This window comes from Rhodamnia argentea, chromosome 1 (genome assembly GCF_020921035.1).
Source record: "Rhodamnia argentea isolate NSW1041297 chromosome 1, ASM2092103v1, whole genome shotgun sequence".
Classification (NCBI taxonomy): Eukaryota; Viridiplantae; Streptophyta; class Magnoliopsida; order Myrtales; family Myrtaceae; genus Rhodamnia; species Rhodamnia argentea.
This window is the reverse complement of record NC_063150.1, coordinates 29,606,051-29,624,048: the sequence shown is the minus strand read 5'-3', so window position 1 is coordinate 29,624,048 and position 17,998 is coordinate 29,606,051. Positions and strand designations below refer to the sequence as shown.

The window sequence follows — 17,998 nt, the reverse complement described above, 5'->3', positions numbered from 1 at the left end:
ACGCATGCAATAGGACAGTTTTTCACAGATACGCAGATATCGAACTGTGAAAATACCACATGTTTTCTACAAAATGGCGATACATCCTGGTTCATAGGAAACACGCTGGCGACTAGGCAGCACGAAGCATTGATCTTGATGGCAGGTGTGTCGACTGGGACTTCCTTTCCCATGCTTCCACAAAATTGGACCACGAAAAAGGTGACACCAATGGAATTTTTGTGGATCCGTCTAGATGTACGTCGAACTTCTAAGCGATAAGCCCCCTAATGGAACGTGCCCAATAACGTTATGTGCTCTATTGATCATTTTGAGGCTGATCTGAATGCCCAAGTCGCAATTATTTTCACTGAATTTAGAGACGTCTTATCAAAATCTGTGTTTTGTTTCTTTTATGACTTTGCTTGGCATTGGCTCTTCTCGAATGCGAAGTTATCCTCAAAACAAGGAGGGAGGGACAAAGAGAAGGAACTTTATTGCTCAAGGATTCATACACGGGGTATATAAATACCCCAAAACTAATGATTTATTATTGGCAATCTCTCATGGATAGTGGCAACGATCTGTTAAGGTATATGGCTATGCTCTGTCGGCATTTCACTAGTCATCTGTTCCATTTAGTTGTTGTCATACCAAAACTGTGCCTGAAGGTAGTCGACAACTTTCTTGTCCACTTGGAAGGCCTTGGTGAGAACATCAGCAGAAATGGGTGGCTTCGCTCCGAAGATGGAGTTAGCTATGGTAATGACTCCTGGGTTTTGGCTGCTCAAACCAGAAAAGGCCAGTGCGGGAGTCTTTCCGGTGTTCAACTGGAAGTGAATGAGCCCAATTGGGAAAACAAACACATCGCCTGGGTACAAGACTTTGCTGAAGAATGTGTTGTTCAATTGGTTAGATGTGACAAAGCCGACAAGGAGCGTGCCCTCGATGACGACCAGAACCTCAGTGCCACGAGGGTGAGTGTGGGGAGGGTTAAGACCGCCAGGAGCGAAGTCGAGGCGAGCCATGGATATGCCCAAAGTATTGAGCCCCGGAAACTCCATGACAGTAGCAGGTGTGACTTTTGATCCGAGTGGGTTTGCAGTATTCCCTGGGTTTCTGAACCCCATAAAGACGAAGTCATCTGCAGTGGCTTGCATCGGGTCCATGCAGAATTGTCCGTTCACAAACACTGCATAAGAAATCAGAGCTGATCTTAATATGCGTTACTCAATGTGGTATATAGACTATTTCTGATAGATGAAATTAAGTGATGTCATGCTACCAAAACAAAACCCTTTTGTGTGTTCTAATTGCGGTATCATTAACCATAAGAAAAGGAGAACGTAGATAACACTAGAATAGATTTCCAACCTGCAGGATTTGGGTCCTTGGTGGCCACGCATATGTCCTGAAGAGGACTTGGGTCATAAGCAAAGGCAGCGGCAGTCGCCAAAGCCAAAATGAGAAGGCTAATTGGAAGGAACTTCATTGTGGGCGGGCGTTGGGGCTTTGATCTTGGGTGCTATTTCCTAGCTTGGAATATTATTGCTCGAGGGAGGAGTGAGACGTCTTGCATGCTAACATGGTCTCTATTTATAGATGACAGTGCTTGACCTGGTATACAATTTATGCTGCAAGTTTCCCTGCAGATTACCAAGTTTTCAATGTTACTACCTTTATTTCCCCTACCTAATTCGAAAGAATGGACCGTTCCATAACCACTACAATCATGTGGCAGTCACTTTGATTTTATCATCTCCAGCTTAAAAACAATGGATAGTTTCAGCTGCGGAAGTGCTCATTCATAACTTTTACAACCTTGAATTATTCCTCCTTCAATGCTTCAGCTCTTCAGCATCTATTTGGAGCAGCATGATTAAGCAAGGACTGTTCTCTGAGCACAGTTTCTTGCATCTGAAGTGGATTGAATTGACCCCCTCTGGAGTAGGAAAAGCAATTTTCACACTCTTCACAATGAAAATTCTGAGGCTGCTGATATTCCCTATCAGTAATAATTTGGGGGCTTCATCCGATTTAACGTGCCAGAAACTGAACTTAGTAACAATACACGTAGCACTGATTCACTCTAAACAACGGCAAACCAATTAACTGATGCTTATGGGCTAAAATACATTAGAAGTGTCAAAACTTGTGTACAACGCTCATTTTGGTGCCAAAACTTTAAAAACGATCACTTAAGTGCCAACTTCTTTTAAAAACGATCACTTCATTGCCAACTCCAATATGAGCTGACGTGACTTGCCGAAAATCCGACACGTGCTATTTTTTATTAATATTTGAGTTCACGTGGTTCGGTAGAGTTGACACTGAAATGATCATTTTTTAAAAAAAATTGGCACTTAAATGATTTTTTTTTTTATAAAAAAGTTGGCACTTAAATGATCGTTTTGAAGCAACCCTCTTATGCCTTAACTATCATTACTTCCTGGCCTGAGGGTGCACCGATACTCACCATGGGACGTACGGATCGATTTTCATGGGTGAAACATCATTCGGGCTCCTTTTATGTATCTTCGGCGTGGGACACCGTCAAATGCAAAGGGAATACTGCTCCATGGTCCTCGTTCATATGGGATAAATGCATTACTCCGAGACATGGCTTCCTCCTTTGGCTAGCCACCCTCAATCGACTCCCGACCCAGGTATTTTTGCTGAACTACCGTAGAATTACGGATGGTGTATGCGGCTTTTGTCGATGTAGACCAGACTCGGTCAATCATTTATATTTTGCATGTAAAGCCACGACCACTCTTATCTTGGCCTGGGCGAACAGATGCAATTTGGTCTGGAGGAATTGGACTTGGTAGGAAAATCTCCATTGGGTCATTAATAATACTAGAGGCCATCATTTCTATCAATGTATCGCTCGGTTATCCTTTGCGGCTGCATGTCATATTATACGGACAGAACGCAATCACATTCTGTTCGAGAGATCGCGCTTTTTTGGGCCCGCATTTTTGAAGCATTTGGAGAGGATTGTCCAGGACAGAGCCCTCACTTTTGATCATGTAGAGGACATGCCATGTAATAGGCGGGTACAACTTAAATGGGGGATCTCGGTTTCTATCTTTGATTAGGGAGTTGCTGCACCTGTTTGTGGTGGTCCTTACATGTTGGGTTATATGTTTTGCCCTTTTGTTCCTAGTTGTCGTGTATATGTGATTCGGCCTCACTCTGCTTTTGCTTAGCCGTAACACCTTTGCACGCGCTATGACACTTCCAAGTGTTGTAACGGGTACGAGGTTTTTGTGTTCGGCTACCTTACTGTAAGTTGCGATGTGAAAAGTTAATATACTTCTTACCTTACCCAAAAAAAAAAAAATTATCGTTTTGAAAGTTTTGATACTTAAGTGATCATTTTTCAAAAAATTTGGTACTTAAGTGATCGTTTTGAAAGTTTTGACACTAAAGTGAGCGCCGTACATAAGTTTTGGAATTTGTAATGTACTTAAGCCGTTACTTATGTGCAAACTTTATCTCTTTCGCCGGGAAATGTTTCATGGGACTTCAAAAATAAGATGCTCCTGTTGCCCAAAGCTGCTACTGCTCTGCAACCTAATGAACAGAAAGGTTTTTACAAAAGTTTGGAACTTGTAAGCAATGTCTTGTTCCAGTGGCTTCTAGAACTTCAGGACATTGCTTACTTGAGGATCAACGGTGTGATTGTTTCCATGTCGACCTGGTGGATATTGAATAAGTCACCTCATCCTGTTGAAAAATGAAGCTTAGGAAGGCTCAAATTCCCACGAAATTACCAAGCGTCGGTCTGATCACGACCATTAATATCCGATTGGGAGTACACATTTTCTATTAATTTTACGGCTTATATTATTCCACGGCCCACCGTGTGACATCCTGTATTCCGACTCGTTTTTGAAGCCTTGAATAAATGAAAAGTCTCATTGATATATTTCAGTCTAATCTCACTCGTAATTGATCCCTCTCGAGCAGACTAAATAAATGGGAATGGCTAGCTAGGAAAATCAAGTAAGTGGACCTAAGAACATGATCCTAGACTGACTCTTTGGCTATAAAAATTGTCGAGGGAATATTTTGGACTAATATAGGCCGATCCTAGAATGATTAAGGAACGATTTGGATAATACCCTACACTTGGATCACGGGTGATTCCGTTTGATCTCGTATGGGTTCCGAACATCCCTAAATTATTTTCTAACGATCATGTCCATCGGGACTAGTGATTGACCCTCACAATTGAATAACAACCAAAGTCGCCATGGCTCGAGAAATTCCAAAACGTGATATTAATCACGGGTTGATACGCGTAACTCCTAAAAGCCGCCCATTAGTTTGAGATACGCTGAAATTTCAATTGATCGAGATTGATCGCGAATCGAGCTTCAAAATTTGACGTCGAACCTTCAGGGGTTTCAATAATTAAATTTTGGACGTTTCCTCATCCAGTGTACAATTTCTTCGCGGTTCGCCCAAAGGGTTCAGGAAAAATAAAATTTTGGACTAAAAATGGGAAAAGACCCATTTACCCTTGGAGAATATCCAATTTTTTACTTTGGCTCAAGGGCATTTCGGTCAATACCCCCTCTTGGCCAAAAATGTTGACTAGTCTTGGTTGATGGAATTACATTTTTACCCTTCTTGACTTTTAGACCAAAATATCTAGCCCAATTATTATCCTAACCTTATACTAATAAATTTTGGTCTTCTTCTCCAAAAATCCAATACAACTTTCTCTCTCTACCTCACTTTTCTCTCGGTTGGCCGAACTCACCATTGCTCTCTCTCACCAAAAATTTTCCAAGCCGCCGCCGGTGTGGCCTTGAACAATCGGAGCTTAACCTCCACCGTGAATCGCCCGGGACCGCTGGATCTTCGTGGGTTTTAGCCGAGCAAGAGGAGTTGCCGGAGCCGCCGGTTGGAATCGAATTTTTCTCTCGATTTTCTCGTCGGAAAATTTGCTAAACTTTGAGTAAGTTGGTCTCTAACCTTAGATTAGGTATTTAGGTTGCTAATGGACATTAGATTAAGTAGTTTGGATGAAAAATTGGTTGAATTTGCTCAAGAACTTGCCTTGGCCGAATGTGAAGAGGAGGAGAGAGAAAAAAAAATGTGTTCTTGAGTGAATAGTGAATATGCATGATTGATGATGGATGGCTAGGATTTAATCTTGCCTTTCATGCTTTAATCCGACGGCTTATATTGAATCTTGCTTAGGAAGATTGATCGGACGGCTGAGATTAAATCCTGCTTTATGTAGAATAATCGGGTGGTGAAGATTAATTGTACGTGAGGATATTTTAATCGTACGGTCCCGATTATTTGCCACGTTAGTATGGTTTAATTGTATGGTACGTATTAAATGTACGTTCGTATAATTTTGATCATACGGTATTTATTAGTTGCTACGTTAGCATAATTAATATCGTGGGGTGTAGATTAATTTTTGTGGTAGCATAAATTAATCGTGTAGCCCGATTGGCCATCGGCTTGAGTGTGATTTAATCGGGTGGTCCCGATTTATTATTTATTCAACGTGAGTGAATCACGTGGTCCCGATCGAGTATTTATTCAGTATAATTAAATAGAGTGGTCTCGATTGGGCAGTTGAGGAAAATTATAAAGATCGCATAGTCCCGATCTTTTGTTGGAGGAAAATTGGTGAGATCGTGTGGTCTCAATTTGCTAATCAGGAAATTTACCATGATCACGTGGTGAAAATTGATCAATCGGAAGGAATTAAGAGATTGTGTGGTATCGGACGAGCGATCGAGGATTTATTGTTGTCATATGGTCTTTATGAAGATTATTTGAGAGGAAATGTGAAATTTTACCCTGAAGCGTTATGACGTGGGGTTCGTATTTTATAAGACCATATTTTAGCCTGAGGCATTATGACGCGGGCTCAGTTATTATTATTTTACCCCGAGGCGTTAAACGTAAGGTTGTGCTTATTATTTTATCCTGAGGTGTTAAACACAGATATTAACCTGAAGCGTTATTACGCGGGTTATAGTGGCCTGAGGCGTTATTACGTGGATCCGGACTATATAATGGCCTGAGGCATTATTACGCGGGTCTATCCAATTATATGATAGCCTGATGCGTTAAACGCGGGCATATGAGTAACGTGGAATTTTATATGTTAGCTTGAGGCATCAAACGCTAGCTCCGGAGTAAGTGGAATATTTTTTTATGACAGTCCGAGGCATGAAACGCCGATATGAGAGTAACGTGGAATATTTGTGAAGGTGTAGCAATTTTTGGAGAAAGAATGGAATGTTATGGAGTTTATTTGTGGAATTTTTTAATGAAGGAATAATTATTGGAAATTGCTCACCTAGGACGTGTCTGGAGGCACTAGCGCCCTAACCTAGGATTAGGGACTTTCTTACTTAGATTTATTCTCACCCCGTCGTGGGCTCGTCTTTTTTCAGACCCTCCGCCTCAACCATGAGTGTTCTGCCCCCGAGGTTCGACATTCCCCGGGATATGGATATGCTAGTGACCGAGTATCTGTGCTGGGAGGATCAAGTGTATTATAGGCACGCGACAACGGTTTGGGTGGACACGGGAGAGCTCTACTGGAAGCCTCACACCTACGTGGCATGGACGTACCGCCACAGGGATTTGTCAGTAGGTCCGTTGAGTGGATTTGATATTCCCTACGACGGTGTTGGGGAATGGGACCCCACCAACGCTGCACCTCCAGATGGCTTTGTGGTGCACCCCGAGGCTGGATCGGCAGGTTTGGAACCCAACCCGAAAGTTTTGGTGCCGGAAGAGAGTGGGGAAGTGGTGGAACCATCCGATACCGAGCAGCCACCAGAGTTGGACGAGGACGAGCTGGCAGCCATAGATGAGATAGTACCTGATAGAGAGGACGAGGTTTAGGGTAGTTGGCCTCCTGACTTTTGTAAAATATTTTATTTTGGAAGTGTAGTGGGCTTCGACCACGTAATCTTTTTGTTATAGGTGGTCACAGCCTTGTGCGGTGGCATCTGAAGCCCTAGGTTTGAGAGTTGTAACAATTATGTATATATGTACATAAGTTTGTTTTTACTATCTCAAGTTATCATTTTTGTTGTTGGTTTCTGTACGGGGATTTGTTTCTGCTTCCGCACGCGTTGTTTTGTTGGCCTTTGGATCCTAGAGAACTGTACACAGTCGTGGCCAGAGGGGATGTTAGTGGACTCGGGGGTTCAGGTCGTGACACACCGGCTCCACAAAAGATAAGTTTATAAGACTCAAATTCAGTTATGGTGAGACTTCGTTCCCCAGTTTCTTAACTTCGACATATCGAACTTTTAAAACTCAATGGACGGGTGACTCCACAACAACCACAAGCACAAGCACTGTCCTTTACTTTGATTTCCTGTTCCTCACATAAAGAAATGAACACCAACAACTTTCATGAAGTGGTGTGACGTCTCGGGACTAAATCCATATGGGCCAAGTCTGGAAAGGAATATGCAAGTGTTGGTCTGATCACGGTAATATGCTATTGAGGGTGATTTGACGTGATCTAGGGGCAATCGAGCCAAGTAAATCAGTAGCATCCTAACCATGTCGTTTTATAGAATTGCTGTCTGACACCTTTCAAGGCCGAAATTGTTTAAGGACGGACAAAATATTGTGTCTGCAAATGTTGTCGAAAGGGTCAATCTCCATGCCTTAGGAACATTTGCTTTTACATTCATGAAAGATATAATCTGTGGTTGCTGATGTTGTTCCCTGTTAAATTAGAAAAGTTGACCCACTCTATTATTTGGAGGAAAATGGAAGAACATTCAGAGCATATGCTTGCTTGCAATGCACTTTTCATAATATATATCTTATCGAGGGCTAAAGCATTTCTTAAGGATGTTTCACACAGCTAGGCTTTGTTAAGAAGGTTGTCTCATATTCTATTGCATGGATTTCTAGATGGTCTGGAATGGATTTGTAGTTGGACTATGATGGGAAGTGGGAAAAGATCGAACTCGGGCATGATTAAGAATAGAATATAGATATCGAATTCAATGGGCCTCTGCTTTGGCATAATTAAGAAATTGTTAAGAGGGAGCCCAAGCCCAAGCCTGTCAACGCATCCAGTTGGACCCACTTTCACTCAAAAGTTTAAGCCAATGAGTTATGAGTCAACTTGAATATATTAACTGCTCAACACCACATCAATTCTCCGATGTGGGACTTCTCTAACACAACTCACACGTGCATCCTAACAAACTTCATCACTTCACCTGGTGTATGTATTGTTTTCACGATGCAATCGTGGACTTGTGTTTTTTGTGTTTTTTTTTTTTTTTTTTTGCATTGCATGGATGTAAAAGTTCAGCCCCAATGAGAAGCCTACCAATCTTGGTTCTGTTTATTAGATCAAAAACGAAAATATTCGGGACGATGATTAAGGAAAAAAGGGTACGTTTAGACTTCTGCTAACGAGGACTCAATCAAAGGAAATTGCAGAACAAGGGGCAGAGCTGTCAAAAGTGGTTAGACAATGGTGACTTTCTGCCAAACAACTAAGGTCGCCTAGCCAAAAGTCTAGTGTTAACCTTCTTTAAAAAACTGCATCCGTCCGTCATTGGATCTTCTGTTTTTAATCCTTCTCCATTGGGCTAATTTATGTACTCCATTTTTCAAACGACTTCCACTCTCCATTCTCCACCTGCACCAGCAAAAGTTTTTTTTTTAGGTAGCCCTCAATTTGGTTTGTTGCTGTGATCACCAATCTTCTAGTTTGCCTATGTTCTGTTTTATCTGCTGGCTCTTCTTGGCATTGGATCTAGGAATTTTCCTATGCATAATTAGCAGGAATCACACAATTATTTCCATCGTACTCATGTCGATCTGCATGAGATGTCTAAATTTGTTTTCGGTAAAATTACCAGAGTCTGAAATCATTTCAAGCTAAGGTTGAGTAATTCTTTCGGAAGTTGTCAAAATAAGTGCAGAGGAAGTAAGGCATTCGTGTCTTTGCATTTCATCGCTATCTCCAATTATGGTCTCTTTGAGATCATAATATTGACTGCTTCAAGATAGAGATCAATGCCACATATATCTTATTCAATGTTTTGACTTTCCTGTGTGTGACGGCATTCTTGGGAAATATAATATAGCTGAATTGACGCGTTTTCGACCCGGCATTTGGATTGTAGATGGAAAATGACTGCAGGAAAGATTTTTCCTTTGGCCATACTAACGAAAAGATGAGACATGCAGAATTTAGTAAGTTGGTGATAAAGTGAGAAACGTAATCAACTATAATTTATCGAACTTGAACTAAGGGCGCGCATGGTAACACTTAACACTTCTGCTTCAGAAATCAACTTTTGGCAAGAAGTTGATTTTTTTACTTCTACTCCAAAAGTTATTTCTAATCGGAGAGGTTCGTTTGGTAACGGTTGAAAATTTCTACTTGTGAACCATTATTAACAAAAAAATATTCTATGAAAAATTATTATCGGCGGCCGAAAAATCTATACTTCATTTTTTAACTATTTAAATTTCTTTAAAAATAATTTTTATTAAATAAAAATTTATTATTTATTTTGTACTATGACGGTAGAAGACGGCAACTCGGCAGCGGCGGCGGCCGGTGCGGTGGTCGATGGTTGGCGGCGATCACGGCTGGTGATGATCGGCAATTGGCGGTGTTCGCGGTTGGCGAAGGTTGGCGATGGCCGGCGGAGGTTGGCGGTCGTCGGCGGTGGCGGTGGTCGGTGGTTGCGGGTAGCGATGGGCGGTGGCCGACGGAGGTCGGTGGTGGTTGACTATCGGGGGCGGTCGGCGGTTAGCGGCGGGCGGAGATCTATGGTGGGTAGGGGCAGGCAATGGTCGGCGGTTGGTGGTGGTCGTGGGCGGCGGCCGGTGGTGGTCGGTGATGGGCGGCGATGGTCCGCAGCGATAGAGGTTGGCGAAGGTGGGTATGATAAAAAAGAAGGTGAGGGCCTAATAAAAAGAAGGTGAGGCGAGAAGTACTTATTGAGTTGGAGAAGCTATTTTTGTTTAACTTCTCAAATTGGTAGAAAACCAACTTCAGAAGTGGAAATTTTTTTTCAAAATTAAAACTTTTTACCAAATGGATTTATGCTTCAGAAGTTACATTACCAAACGAATTTTTGCTCCAAAAGCATTTCTAGAGCAAAAATCCACTTCTAGAAGTGTTATCATGTGCACCCTAAAGTAACTTAGAGAAATTGACATAAATGATGACCCTGATGATTTCTTCAAACAATCTCTTAACCCACTCACAAGATTTAGGGTAGAACATTCTTTCAATGATACCCTTTTCAGAGTACACATTTCCTTGATGGGAAGCAACAGTGGATCTCAGACAAATTCCTTCTGAGTTCCAAATTCTACATATTTTACCACTACTGCACAATTCCAGACAGGATGAGCGATTCGTTTTGCATTTATAGCCATTTGTTTGAGGCATAAATCCAATTATTGTTGTCGCGCCTGAGAGAGAGAGAGCTAACAAACTTCTATTCCAAATCAGTCAAGAGAGAGGTAACGATCTTTTATTTGAAATCAATCATACATGAGGGACATAGTGTGTAGAGCAACCACATGGAAGAAAAGGTAAATTTTGCAAGTCATGACTCAATTGCTCTGTGTGAGTGATGTTGATCACAGACACTTTTAGTTGTTGTCATACCAAAACTGCGCCTGGAGGTAGTCAACAACCTTCTTGTCCACCTGGAAGGCCTTGGTGAGAACATCAGCAGAAATGGGTGGCTTTGCTCCGAAGACGGCATTAGCAATGGTAATGACTCCTGGGTTCTGGCTGCTTAGACCGGCAAACGCCAGAGCGTATGTGTTTCCAATATTCAACTGGAAGTGAATGAGACCAATAGGGAACACAAACACGTCCCCCTTGTACAGGACTTTGGTGAATAGAGTGTTGTTTAATTGGTTGGATGTGACGAAGCCAACAAGTAATGTTCCCTCCACCACGACAAGAACCTCGGTGCCACGTGGGTGAGTGTGGGGAGGATTTAGGCCGCCGGGAGCAAAGTCAATGCGAGCCATGGATATTCCAAGAGTGTTGAGTCCCGGAAATTGGTCGATGAAAGCCGGTGTGACTTTTGATCCAAGCGGATTCGATGTGTTTCCAGGATTCCTGAACCCCGTAAAGAGGAAATCATCAGCTGTTGCTTGTTTTGGGTCCTTGCAGAACTTTCCATTCACAAATACTGCATAAGAAAAAGAATTGGCATTATAGTTTGGACATCATTAGGCAGAATTGAAAGATATGAACAGTGCAAGAATGGAGGACCAACCTCCAGAGTTGAGGTCATTGGTGGCCACGCAAATGTCCTGAAGAGGACTCGGGTCATAAGCGAAAGCAGCGGCAGTTGCCAAAGCCAATATGAGAAAGCTAACTGGAAGAAACTTCATCGTGGTTGTGGACTGGATTGGCCTTGATCTCAAGTTCTAATCCTTGCACAAGCTAGTGTTGCTTCAGGGGGAGTGAGGAGTTGCATGGCAACATGATCTCACTTTATAGATGAAAATGTTTGACCCAGTTTGCAGTTTATTCAGCAGGTTTCCCTGCAGATTTCAGGTCTTCAGAGGTTTTATCTGTTTTCCCCTCCTCTAATCCAAGGATGAATTAGTGCATATCAACCACGCGACTGGGCGATTTGTTTGACTTCCTCTCCTCCAGCTTAAAGAAGGCACATCACCTGATATGGAAATGGCTTCTGATGAATCTTACATCCTTGTGCCGTTTCTCCTGAATTTCTCTTATGTCTCTTTAGCATAACTCAAAGAAGATTAGAAACTAATGAGCTTTTCCTGTGCAAATTTTAATATCTTGAAAGGATTGACTATACCAGATTGTGAAAGTACCCTCGCAATAGGCATCTTTATCCTGAAATGTTGATGTTGCTGAGGCACCCCACTAGAAATAGTAACAGAAGTCAATCATGTTTGGTACTGAGCACCAATTTTTTTTACCATTTTGGACAATAAGTTTCTGTTTGTTATATAATACTCCCCCTAAGCTTTTATTTTTCCCAATCATGGTTCCTAGAAGGCAGGGAATAAGATGCTGTTCTCCCGAGCAGCCACCTCCTCAGCAGCCTAATGAAATTCCGACGGATTCTAAAACTTTTAAGACATGGCTTAGTTGAGGATTAAGGGTGCAATTTTTTGAGATGTAGTTTATTCAGCAAGTTGCCCTGCAGATTACCAAGTCTTCAGAAGTTGAATCTATGCTCCATGGATGAACGGCTCTATAACAACTACAATGACTTGGTAATTTGTTTGATTTTCTCTCCTCCATCTAGAAAAAGGCACATCATCTGATATGGAAGTGGTATTCGATATACTTCACATCCTTATACCATTTCTTCGTTTGTCTTCTAAGAGAACAGAAACTCTCTAGCATCATCTCAAAGCAGCATGATCAAGTAAAGACCATATCTTCTGCCACAATCTGAAACCTAGAAATGACCAGCAACCTTCATGAAGTGGTGCGACGACCCAGGACTAAATCCATGAGGGTCCTAAAACCAACCCATGTAATCGAGCGGACCCTAGCCATGCTTGTCTTATATGATTGCTACCTGACACCTTTTCAAACTCAACTTGTTTGAGTAAGGACTGCTACAATATTGTCTCTGCGAATGTTGTTGAAGGGGTCAATCTCCATTGCTTTTCCATTCCTGATCAGTCTGTGGTTGCTGATTTTTATCCTTGTTAAATTAGAAAATTTGATCCACTCTGTTGTTTGGAGAAAGCTACAAAGAATATTCAGAGCATATGCTTGCTTGCAATGCACCTTTATATGTTGGACTGAAAATATATCGTAGGGAAAATGCCAAAAAGGGGCCCCAACTACACTTATTTTCTCAATGAAGGGCCCGAAGTGTAACTTGTCTCGAAAAGGGGCTTGAAGTGCCTTCTTTCAGTTCAAACAAGGGCCTGAATAGGGACACTTTCGTTTTTTACATTTTGAGGTTTTTTTTTCCTTTTTTTTCTTGCCTCTTTCCCTTGCATAGGCGTACGGATGGCTCAACCCCCACACCTTTTTCAGCCGCGACTTCCCGACGGTGACCCCTTGCCCAAGCCGATTGCCTCCCCCCTCGTCCCGTGGCGGATCTGTGGGGGTTCCCCCCCGCCCCTCGGGGGAGACTTTGAGTTCTGCCTCAAAGATGTAGTCGTTGTGCTCTTGGCCGACGAGCTCTTCTCCGACGGGAAAATCGTCCCGCTCCAGCTCTCCGCCGCGAAGCTGTCGCTGGAAGTGCCTTGTACGGTGAGCCTGCGGTCGCGGGAAAACAACTCCGAGCGCAGCCGAAGGATCAAGATGAACTCCGGCCGCCGGAAGGAGCTCCTCTGCCTCAAGAAGCCGTACGAGAATCAAAACCCTTAGCGTGCTGAGTCCGGTCGGAAGAACTGTCACGCCCCGACTCTCGAGCCCGCGACATCCCTACCAAATCACCACGAGGTCACGAAGGATAACGTCCCAAGCACGTTATCGACCTTTCAACTATATACGCATGCGGAAACGGTTTACTCCCGGACAACATATAAACAAATAGGGATAGCATAGCGGGAGATACATACCAAGGCAGATAATCAAAAATAGCATACGTAGTTACAAGACAACAGATGAGTCTTAACCCTACTGAGCTACATAAATATATACAACCCCATACTTCGGGGTAGCTCACTAAGACCTCAAAAGGTTACTAGGTCAGATAAGGTTAACTTCTCATCTACTCCAAAAGACTACTCTCATAACCTGGCCTTGGTATCCGCAAAGCTCCATCACTTGGGACTCGAAAGTGGTTCCCACAACGGGGTGAGATATAAATCTCGGTGAATCAAGCCTAAGCTCGGTTAGGACACCGATTCACCTAAAACATCCTAACCACGAGGATTATAACACCACGATATAACCATATATCCAACAATCGTATCACATGACAATAATCACCCACATGCATACTTACCAGCCTTGAGCCACACATAATGCAATGCTTGACTCCACTCAACGGCCACATCAGACAACCATCCGAACATGCATCACACTCACAAGTATGCACTGGACACCACACGAGTCCATTTATTAACGATGATCGCGTCCTTGGTGCCACGGTGATGAGGATCCACGCGACCGGCGTGATCGACTCTCACAATTAATGCGATCCCGCATTCTTCCCGCAGGACCGGGCTACGTTCCTTTTCCCTCTCGGCAACGGCTACTACAAGCGGTGTATCCGGTGCACCCTGCACGGCACGGCAAGTAGGCATCCCTATACGGGGCTTCGGTCCATCACAAGCTGCGACCGGCATCCGATAATCCCTTAAAACCGTACGTACCATACGGGACATGAATTATCGTGCTTCTAGCAAGTCGTGTGGTTCCATAAAAATGGTACCGTGTGTACTATGTGTACAGTGCGAACTTGCCAGGAAAACCCATCATCGTTCCTTCATATGACCATACAAGACACCCGACACATCAATCAATTTATTCTCTTTGATTTAGGCCGGATGCTCACACAAACGTGCTCAAAGACTCGGCCCCAAGGCCATTTTCATGCTAAAATATGTCTTTGATCTTGCACACGGTCATATGCATATGCAGACTACCGAATAGACACCGCAAAGATACACAGAACAATTAATTCTCAAGCGGACGCCAACTCACTCAACGAGCATCCAGGATACTCAAATCAACATTTCAACGTGGCGATCCGCCCAAACAAAGTCATCAATTCAACACGAATAAACCAATTCGATTAGGCCACATAAATGCTCAATTTCATGCCAAATTCATTGATTAGCCAATTCGATTTATAATTGTCAATCGATCGCTCGTCTTTAACCTATCGCTCGCTCGCGATCAAATCACCACATACAGTCAAATTCATTTATCAACAATTAGCCACAGACAATTCTAATTTAATCGATTATGGCCATTTACCCTAAACCGAGTTTCTAACTAATCCGACCATAATCAAATCTACCTAAATTCCCTATCGACTAGCTAACTACTTCTAGGCGCAATTAGCGCCCTAACCAAGGATTAGGGTCAACTCACCAAAAACGGTGGTCGAGGTCGGGTCGGGCACGATTTTTGAGACCGGGGCCGAAGTTCACTATTCACGCGGAAAACACTGTTCACGCCGGAAACACTGTTCACCGGCGGCACTGTTCACGGCCGAAAACAGTGACAAGTTCGGCTGTGAAATCGCTGCAAACGGTAGCAGCTCAGCGATTGGAGGTCCGGCGAGCGACGGAAGCTGAAAAACAGAACCGACAGAGGTAAAAACAGGGGAAACCGGGCTGAATTTGGGGGAAAAACGATCTCGCGGGCTGAAGCGAGGCTAGGGAAGGCTGGGGGACTCACCTACAGGTCGAGGACGACCTTCGGGACCAGCTGGGGGCGGCGGACAGCGGCTGGAAGCGGCCGAACAGCAGCTGTACAGAATTGCAGAGCAGAAACAGAGGAAAACGGCAGAACAGGGGAGGTCCGATCGGGGCTCAAATCGGGCTCTACGGGCGGCGGCCGGCCACCACAAGCTCCGAGGCACGAGATAGGACTCTAAGGAGGTCGTCGGTGGCGGTGGTGAGCGGCGGAAGGCGGCGGAGACGGCCGGAACTGCAGCTGCAACTCAGGCGACGGAAATAGGGCAGACGGGTTTCAAATCTGTTCCGGGGCTGTTCGTGGCGGTTCGAGGCGGTGCACGGCGGTGGGTCGAAGTCTGGAGGTCGAAGGGAAGGTGATGTGGTGGTGGATGGTGGTCGGAAGTGGTGTGGAGCGGCTGGAGCGGCCCGGGCAGCCCACGGACGCGAAACAGAGCAGACCGGCGTCGGGGCTGTTCTGGGCTTCCCGGTGGTTCTGCGGCGGCCGGAGGTGGAGGTGGTGAGGTGGCGGAGGAGGCCGGCTGTCGGAGGAAGTGGCTGGAGGTGGTGGGTCGGCGAAACACAGCAGCAGAAGGCGTCGGGTGAAGGGCGTAGCGTTGCAAAACCAAAGAAGAAAAGAGGAAGAAGAAGAAGAGAAGAAGAGGGGGAGAGAGAGAAAGTCACGTGGGCATTGACTGGTGGGTGGCTGAGGATTGACTGAAGATGGGGTCCACAAGATATTTTAAATATCTTGTCTTATGTGCATTATTGAGGGAAATTCGGTAATTTGACAAATCGGGACCGATCGGATTTTTGGCTCAACCAATTGGGAATAAAATTTGGATTTTCACGGGCTAGGTTGGGTCCGGAAAAGTTTAGGCTCGAAGAATAAAAATCCTAATTCGTGGCGATCACGATTTCGAGACCCAATCGAAATCGAACGACATTTCGGGATTAGTCCAAATTCGTCACTTTTGTCCTTGCGATCCAAAATTTGCACCGACTAAAATTCAATTCTCTTCCTTTTTATTGAATTCGAGCAATTTACATGGTTCGAATTTCCCGGGCGTCACAACTCTCCCCACCTTAGGAAATTTCGTCCCCGAAATTACAGTGCGATCACGATTCTTCAAAAAGATACGGGTAGCTACTCTTCATAATTTCTTCGTTCTCCCGGGTAGCTCCTTCGGTTCCATGGTATTGCCAAACCACTTTGACTAACTTAATCGTCTTACCCCGGAGTACTTGCTATTTCGTATCCACGATTCCGACCGGCCGTTCCACGTACGTAGCTCGCTCATCTAGCTCAATTTCTTCATAACTCGGGACATGAACGGGGTCCGGTTCGTACTTTCTTAACATCGACACACGGAATACATTATGCACTTGAGCCGATCTTGGTGGCAACGCAAGACGATATGCCAGATTTCCTATCCGCTCCAAAATCTCAAAAGGCCCGACATATCCGGGGCTCAACTTTCCTTTCTTGCCAAAACGAGACGTCCCTTTCATAGGCGACACCTTCGAAAAAACATGATCGCCCACTTGGAACTCCAGAGGCCTACGCCTCCTATCTGCATAGCTCTTCTGATGGCTACGAGCGGTTCTCGATCTGTCTCTGATAACTTTGACCACTTCCATAGATTGTTCCACCAACTCGGGACCGGTGATTTTCCTTTCACCTACCTCGTCCCAACAAACCGGCGTTCTACACGCTCTACCATACAACGCTTCAAACGGTGCCATCTTAATATTCTGAAGAAAACTATTGTTGTAGGCGAACTCAACCAAATGCAACTGCTCTTCCCAACTACCCTTGAAATCCAATACACGGGCTCTCAACATATCCTCCAGAGTTTGAATAGTCCTTTCGGGCCGACCATCCGTCTGCGAATGATAGGCCGTCTTGAATCGCAACTTCGTTCCTAAAGCGCTCTGCAGACTCTTCCAAAACGTGGCAGTAAACTTGGGATCACGATCCGAGGTGATCGTCACCGGCACTCCATGCGGTCTCACAATGTGCCTCATATACAAATCTGCATATCCGTCCAAAGCGAAGTCTTTTCTTCTTGGAATGAAGTGCGCCGACTTCGTCAATCGGTCTACCACAACCCGGATTGAATCATGTCCTCTTTGACTCCTTGGCAATCCCATCACGAAGTCCATCGTGATATGCTCCCATTTCCACTCCGGAATCTCCAAAGGCTGCAACAAACCTCCCGGGTTTACGAGTCTTTGCGCCTTAACTCCGCCGACAAGTCAAACACTTAGCCACATGCTTGGCTATATCCGCTTTCATGTCATTCCACCAGTAGTGTTGCTTCAGATTCCGATACATTTTCGTACTTCCAGAATGGATACTATAAGCGCTACGATGTGCCTCCGATAAGATATCCTCCCTTAAACTTTCATCGACCGGCACAACTAGACATCCTCTAAACTTCGATATCCCATCCTCGGCCACTTGAAAATCGACTCTTCGCTTAGCTACATCTTCTTGGAGAATCTTCTGAATAGTGGCATCCGTCGACTGCGGGGTCTTAATTCTAGTCCGCACCTCCGGCTCAATTCTCAATGTAGCTACGAGACTCGACAGACGACTCACTTCCAATTTGAAGTCCGAGTCTCTTACTTGCTCGAGCAAACGCCATTC

The 17,998-nt window shown here is 44.3% G+C and overlaps 2 protein-coding genes across 2 annotated transcripts; both read right to left on the bottom strand.

Moving 5' to 3' along the window:
- Positions 1–551: 551 nt before the first annotated feature.
- On the bottom strand, positions 552–1,547 carry LOC125316408 (germin-like protein subfamily 1 member 7). The gene is made up of 2 exons (XM_048284689.1): positions 1,354–1,547; positions 552–1,171 (listed from the first exon to the last, which is right to left on the bottom strand). Exons 1-2 carry the CDS (start codon positions 1,469–1,471, stop codon positions 618–620), a joined length of 672 nt encoding a protein of 223 aa, XP_048140646.1. The 5' UTR covers positions 1,472–1,547; the 3' UTR covers positions 552–617.
- Positions 1,548–10,486: 8,939 nt separating this feature from the next.
- LOC115733526 (germin-like protein subfamily 1 member 7) lies at positions 10,487–11,391 on the bottom strand. Its single transcript, XM_030664179.2, has 2 exons — positions 11,268–11,391; positions 10,487–11,180 (listed from the first exon to the last, which is right to left on the bottom strand). The coding sequence occupies exons 1-2, from the start codon at positions 11,383–11,385 to the stop codon at positions 10,627–10,629; spliced, it is 672 nt and encodes a 223-aa protein (XP_030520039.1). The 5' UTR covers positions 11,386–11,391; the 3' UTR covers positions 10,487–10,626.
- Positions 11,392–17,998: the final 6,607 nt, after the last annotated feature.